At 41.9% G+C, this 7306-nt stretch overlaps 1 protein-coding gene across 1 annotated transcript in view; it reads right to left on the reverse strand.

Annotated features, from left to right (window-relative positions):
• The window catches only part of NINJ2 (ninjurin 2), a 75084-nt gene extending 68736 nt beyond the window's left edge, over positions 1-6348 (reverse strand). The window contains exon 1 of the mRNA XM_005287968.5: positions 5992-6348. Within this exon, the coding sequence (XP_005288025.2) occupies positions 5992-6024 (33 nt within the window). The 5' untranslated portion in view covers positions 6025-6348. The remainder of the gene's footprint in view (positions 1-5991) is intronic.
• Positions 6349-7306: the final 958 nt, after the last annotated feature.

Below are 7306 nucleotides of genomic sequence, written 5' to 3' on the forward strand. Positions count from 1 at the left end.
CAATTTCTTCAAGACCCCTCCTCCCCCCCAAAAAAATACTGTGCTTGAAAAATTTCCATTGTGCCCCTCCCATTCTAAGTAAAGTTGCTGTCCACACCCAGGGAGAGGAATAGAGGGGGAGCAGGAGGAATTTGTAGGAGTGAGGAGAAATATCACAATGTTATTCAAGAACAAAGATCAAATTAGTACTGCTGTAAAAAAATTCCATTCTCCACGGTGATGTGCTAGCACCACATCTCCAAGCCTTCTAGCATTAGTGTGACAGGCAGCCTGGAGAAGAGCTTGGATAGTGCTGTGCAGAATCACAGTCCCCGTGACTTGGGGAACAGACACAAGACTTTTCTCTTTCCCCAGTCTGATATCAGATTTCACATCTCTTATTTTGCTGACTACATTAGAAGAGCTTTGTTTTCACAGTGAATTTTCTCCCTAGCCCTCTCCACTCCTCCCATCCCACCCTAGACTTTTCGTTATACACAATCTGTTCTTATTCCTAAATTTCACAGTTTGAGTTAATGATATTTAATAGTTAGAGGCTGGGGGCACGGGAGATCTCTTGGGCTCTATTCCTGCCCCTGCCATTGAATCACTACCGCACACAGTTAGGTAAGTCACTTATGTGGCTGAGTTTCTCCATCTGAAAAATAGGGATAATCCTTCCCTACCTTCCAAGGATATTATGAGGCTTACTTACTGTTTGTAAAGCACTTGGAATCTTCACATGAAAGGATCTGTATGAACGCAGAGTATTATTATTAAAATACAGAATTATAATTCTGCCCGGTGCCCAAATGACATTACTGAAGCCCTCTGGGACAGGAACACTGCTTGGACTATAACATCACATTGTCATATTTCTTGGATATTGCTGAATGAGGGTAAAAGTCTCTGCAGCACTAGAAAGCACAAATTGGCTATTCCTGCAGAAGAAGCAGACAGCTATGTACCCAGACAGAGAACTTGTAACCACGACGCTGCCTGAGGTCAAAACTTGAAGCCACAAAAACAAGAATAAACAGAAGTCTCATCTAGTTGTGAACAAACCCACTACATTCCGTCATCAGGCACAATGTGAAAGTGAGATGTGGGAGAGAGAATTTATGATTTATGTGGGACTTTCCATTCATTTTGTGAATGTTTTAGAAAAGTCCCAGCTGCCACTCATTAAAGTCATGCAAATTCTATTAATCTGCCTATCTAAAATCTATTTAAGCTAGATCTGGTCAAACTACCAGTTGGGAGTAAATTATGTAATTAATTTAACTCTTTTTTTTCCTGGTTACAAATTGTTTATAAATCCATCCTGATTTCTGGAAATGTACTTGATATTCACAAGTAATCACTAAACAGTTTATGCAAGCAAATTTCAGCCTATGGGTGTTCTCAAACTGCTCACTTCATGTGTTCGTTCTTTCTTATTTATACTGTGTGATCCATCACTTAGATTGCAAGGTATCATTTCTGCCCCATGCATTGGATGACTGGAACTTTTTAAGAAGAACAGCGATCTAAAAAACTGACAAAAGTGAACAGAGGACACTCATCTTCAAATATCACTGTTCACATAGGAATATGAACAACATTCATTCTGTGAGCATCCCTTTGAACCCAAACCCATTCACACAGATATATATGGATAGCAAATAATAAGGTGGCAACTATGATCTCACTGAATGGCCAATCAGAATTGGAGCATATATTCACTGATATTATCTTGTGGTATTCAACTAACAGATTGACAGAGCCAGACGAGTACCCAGAAGTCATCTCCTACAAGACAGGCCCAACAAAGAAAATAACAGAACACCACTAGCTGTCACCTTCAGCCCCCAGCTAAAACCTCTCCAGTGCATCATCAAAGATCTACAACCTATCCTGAAAGATGATCCCTCACTCTCACAGATCTTGGGGGACAGACCTGTCCTCGCTTATAGACAACCCCCCAACCTAAAGCAAATACTCACCAGCAACCACACATCACTGAACAAAAACACTGACCCAGGAACCTATCCTTGTAACAAAGCCCGATGCCAACTCTGTCTACATATCTATTCAAGTGACATCATCATAGGACCTAATCACATCAGCCATACCATCAGGGGCTCATTCACCTGCACATCTACCAATGTGATATATGCCATCATGTGCCAGCAATGCCCCTCTGCCATGTACATTGGCCAAACCGGACAGTCTCTACGCAAAAGAATTAATGGACACAAATCTGACATCAGGAATCATAATACTCAAAAACCAGTGGGAGAACACTTTAACCTGTCTGGTCATTCAATGACAGACCTGCGGGTGGCTATCTTACAAGAGAAAAACTTCAAAAACAGACTCCAACGAGAGACTTCTGAGCTGGAATTGATATGCAAACTAGATACAATCAATTTAGGACTGAATAAGGACTGGGAATGGCTGAGCAATTACAAACATTGAATCTATCTCCCCTTGTAAGTATTCTCACACTTCTTATCAAACTGTCTGTACTGGGCTAGCTTGATTATCACTTCAAAAGTTTTTTTTCTCTTACTTAATTGGCCTCTCAGAGTTGGTAAGACAACTCCCACCTGTTCATGCTCTCTGTATGTGTGTATATATATCTCCTCAATATATGTTCCATTCTATATGCATCCAAAGAAGTGGGCTGTAGCCCACGAAAGCTTATGCTCTAATAAATTTGTTAGTTTCTAAGGTGCCACAAGTACTCCTGTTCTTTTAACTCTAATCTAATTCATTTCACCAATCTCTTAATTTCTAATGGACTCATCACCATGGTATCAAACACCAACGCTGAGGCAGGATGGGCTGCCTGGTGATGGGTTTTGTTTTGTTTATGTCGATATCCCAAATGCTGTTTCAGCTCCCAGTTATCTCAGCTTGGAATTTGCCATAACAGATCAGAAAACTGGTCCACCTAGTCTGACTTCCTGTCAACAGCCAATACCAAATACTTTATAGAGCAAAATGAAGCTGCCATTGCTGGCAAAATCTGAAAGCCATAACTAGAGATGTTTGGGGTGAAAAATACAGATACACCTTTGAATTCGGGTTATAGTTTTATCTGTTTACTCAGGTTTTTGCTGGATGGGAGGGGTTTAATTCTAGCTTGATATAGAGCATTTTTCATGTTGACAATGTCCTATTTTTAGGACCTGTGTGCAGTTTGATATTTTGTAGGTGTGCCTAGAAGTGGGAGTTGAAAAATAAACTCTATAGAAGTGCTCTGGACTTGGAGAGTTTTGGGGAGGGAGAGAGTGGGAAATGCTAGCTACTTTGCTGTTAGGAAAGCAGCTGTGGGTCCTACACTGGGACAGTTGGCAGGTATCTTTTTCAATGTACCTGAGCAATTATATAGCGTTGTTTGGAGGCAGAAGGGCTAATCTTCCTGATGCCCATACACCATTAGCTGAAGTAGGAGATTTGAAAGTGCCTCATGTAGCTTGCATAACTCCAAATGTTGTTATTGGTCATAAAATTATCCTATCCCCTATTTAGTGCCAGCTACAATATTTAACTCTCTGACCTGCTCCAGGACTAAGTGAATTCCACAGGCTGACTACATGCTGAGAGAAGAAGTATTTATTTTTATTCTGTTAACTTCATCTAGTGAGCTCTTGTTCTCGTGTTATGGGACAGGCTAAAAAAAGAGGAGACTAATCAGTTCTCACTAGAGCCTTCATAATCTTAAATACCTCCTCCATTGCAGGCTAAAGGATCGTAAGTTTTGAATTCTTTTCTCAAATGGAAAGCGTCTAAATGTGATGCACTATAAAAATTCTAGTTGGCAGTGAGCAGCCATTTGGGCACAGAATGCCTACAAAATAAAACCAAATGAAAACAATATACATGTACGTTAGAATTCTTGGCTATCACTGTAATAGCATACAGTAGTTCTTTCAGATAAAGATTCATGCAGCAGCTGTGGGATTGCCCCAGAGTGTGCAGTCCTTATACCTGCAGGGGCCTCCAGGGCTGTAGCTGATGGACTTCAGAGTGGACACCTGCATATCATTAGTCAGAACAAAGAACCAAAGGGTACTGTCAAAAGTGCCTTTAATTAAAGAGTGTATACACTATCTTTCCCTCACTCTTCTTTTTTTTCTCTTTCATCTCCTGCTTCCTTTGCTCTGCCTTAAAGGCTATTTTACACACTGGCCCTCCAAGGACCCTTCTACTTCCTCACCTACATGATCCATAATGCTCTCTTTCCTTTGCCAGTATCATCCAGGAGGTTTCCTGGTGACAAGTATGCAGGAACCTATGAATATTTGCCTAAGTTTTGTAAAGTCTGGTTTAGCAAAATCCCCATGAGGTGCCATTAGGAGAATCTCAGGCAAACATTCTGTCTTGTGGGATTTTGCAGAGACGTGGATGATATCCTGCCCTTGCCTGGTTCAGAAACAAACACGTTAATTTTAGTTTTGAAATTCAAACCATCTCTCTCTTCTCAGTTGCTCACATACTATCTCCCTTGACTGAAGTGATCCTTAACAGCTCTTCAGTCACACTAGAGATGGACTCAAGCTGCAAGGTTCAAATTGGAATGCAGAGCCAAACTTTTCTGAATGTCAGGAGTATCTGGATCCAGGGGGTTGTTTTGTCCTGTTAGGAGGCTGGGTTCATGCACAAAACTCAGATACAAATCTGAATTTTTCCCAAGTGTGGTAGATTCATATGCAGGGGTTTTGGCTTGTCTTTAGTTTCTATTTCTTGACCTGTTTCCCTTTACACTTGTTCTGGTTTGTATAGCTCTCTGCCTTCACCCTTTCTACCTTGTTTTGGGAAAGCTCAGCCCTCTCTCTTTCCTGGTCAAACAGAAGCATCCGTAGCAATTTCCAGCTTCACCACTTGGCAAAGCTACCTTTGAATACTGCTCTTTTTTTCTCCTATTGTATCTGAGGACACCCATTCCAGCCCTTTAAGAGCTTTCACTGCATCTCATTCCTCTGCTGAAGTGACCTTATGAATCTGCCTGCATCAGGCCCTTGCCCCAGTCAGTCACTCTCTTTGTTCTGCCATTCCCTGTTACAAAATTTTGGGATTGTGGGAATGAGTCCTCTTCAGTACTGCTTTGATGACTTCCATAACAACAGGCCCAATTCTTTGCATTATAGTCTCTAGAGATTTTGACCTAGATCTGAACTTCCCTAAGGTTTTGCTCTGTTCAGTTCTAAGAATTTGGCTTAGGCCACTCTAAAAATGGAGGCCAACTGCAAAGTTTGGATACTGGTTCAAACTTCCCCAAATCTGGGAGTTGAGTCTAGGACTATGTTTGGAGTAGTTCTAGAGAAGGGGCCAGCTGCCAGGTGCAGATCTGAATCTGAACTTTCCCAAATTTGGCAAATGTTTCTGATCAGGGGGCTTGATTTCAATCCTAATAACTTCTTTCCAACCCCTCGGAGAGTTGCCCTTTCCTAAAAGACATACTGAGTCCAAAGAAACACCCTCCTTAAAAAACAAACACCTGCAAAAGGAAACCCACAAGGACTGAAGGAGCTTTACCAGTACGTTTTGTTTCTCAGTCAACCCCACATAGGAAAGCCTGGCTTGTGCTCTCTCTCAGCATTTGCTATATGTATTTCTTTTCCTTTTCTCTAGACTGGGAGCACTTTCTGCCAAACACAGAAGGGCTTTGTGAGGAGGGGAACAGCTCAAACTCTTACAGCTAGTAAAATTCGCACTGCCTCCCTCTCAGACCTGGACGCTAACGGCCTCTGGTGTTTCACTCTCGCCACAAAAATAGTTCTTTCTAGTAAGATCCTGCAGCTCTTCTCTCATCCTGTCTCCTTCACAATAAGGAGCTAATAAGCCCTTTCATTAGCAGAGTGTTGAGATGAACCTGCAATCAGCTTCTCTCCAAAGGGGGCTGAAAATTTCAGCAAAGAAGTTTCAAAACAGTACCAAAACAGAGGAGTAAATGACAGGAATTGTTACTGCCTCCCTCTACCCTCCCACTTCCCTCTTGGTAATTCCCCAAGATGGACTCACTTGAAGGTTGATGATTTCCCCTCCTGATGCCATCCTTTTGCCCTTAGGTCTCTTCCTCAGCCTTCTGCAGACTGCACAGTAGCTTGGGACTCTGCAGTCCCAGGGACTCTATAATGCTTTCTCTGGGTAAGAGAGCACAGCTGCTGAAACAGACCTGCTATTCATCTCCCTGATGTGAGACGCCCGTCTTGGCACAAACGTGTGGGGGAAGAAGGGGATGGCATACAAATTCTTTGTCTTCAAAATGCTGAAAGGTCCATGGAATAAACATCCCTCTTAGATTTGCTATGACAGTTTTGTTCACTATGTATCTCCACTAACTCCCTTGGTCCAGCTGAGCCCTGTGAGATCACTCAGGCTGGAATTCTGTGATGCAGCTAGCGTACCATGAGGGTCATGGCACAGACTGTGCAGAGCATTTAGCAACAATCCTGAACCCTCTCTGTAGTCACAGAGCCCCTCTGTTCATATCAGGGCTACCGCATGAAGATGGTTTGAAAACTAGTGGCTGAGAAGGTTCGGGCCAGAAAGTCATGTTCCTTCACTGCAGAACAGCATTACAGCAAAGCTCTAGAGATGGAATTTCCATTCTAAACCCATTCTCAGTTACTTCTCACTTTCTCAACCAAGAAAACATCATTTAGGTCTGGAATTTCTATTCCTGGTATCAGCCCCAAATGAGTTTTTCTTTTGATTGGTAAGTGAGAAGTGACCAAAAATGTATTTAGAATGGAAATGTACACAGCCAAAATCAAGTCACAAAGCATGAACATAATACAAGTGGGATTCTCAGCCGCTGAAAATCAGGATTGCCCCATTGATTTCAGATTTACATCAACCAAGATTCAGGTGGAAAGGTTTTGTCCTCTGAAGGACAACTTCACTGATCAGTTACAATGGCACAGAAAGTTATATTTTTACTAAAGAAGATTATCTTGTTAAGAAGCATGCTATGTGGTATGTATGTAGTTAACCAGTGTTCATCACAGTTTCTGTATCTCCAGGTCTATGACAGGTGCTGAAGTCTCTCTCAGTGGGACCTGCCATTATACTGATACTTCTCAACAGAAGGCCTAGTTTGACAATGATACTAACGCTTAGCAGTTCTGTGGCACCATTTCAAAGCATTAATGAATTTAGCCTCACAATATCCCTGTGAAGTACAGACGCTCCCCGACTTACGCAATCATTCCATTCCGGAACGCCTTGCATAACTCGAATTTTGCGTAAGTTGGAAACATATCTCCAACCATTACGCAAAACAACAACAACAAAAACTCCTATTTCTAGCTTATGGAACTTTTTCCGTAAATTC

This window comes from Chrysemys picta, chromosome 1 (genome assembly GCF_011386835.1).
Source record: "Chrysemys picta bellii isolate R12L10 chromosome 1, ASM1138683v2, whole genome shotgun sequence".
NCBI classification, from domain to species: Eukaryota; Metazoa; Chordata; order Testudines; family Emydidae; genus Chrysemys; species Chrysemys picta.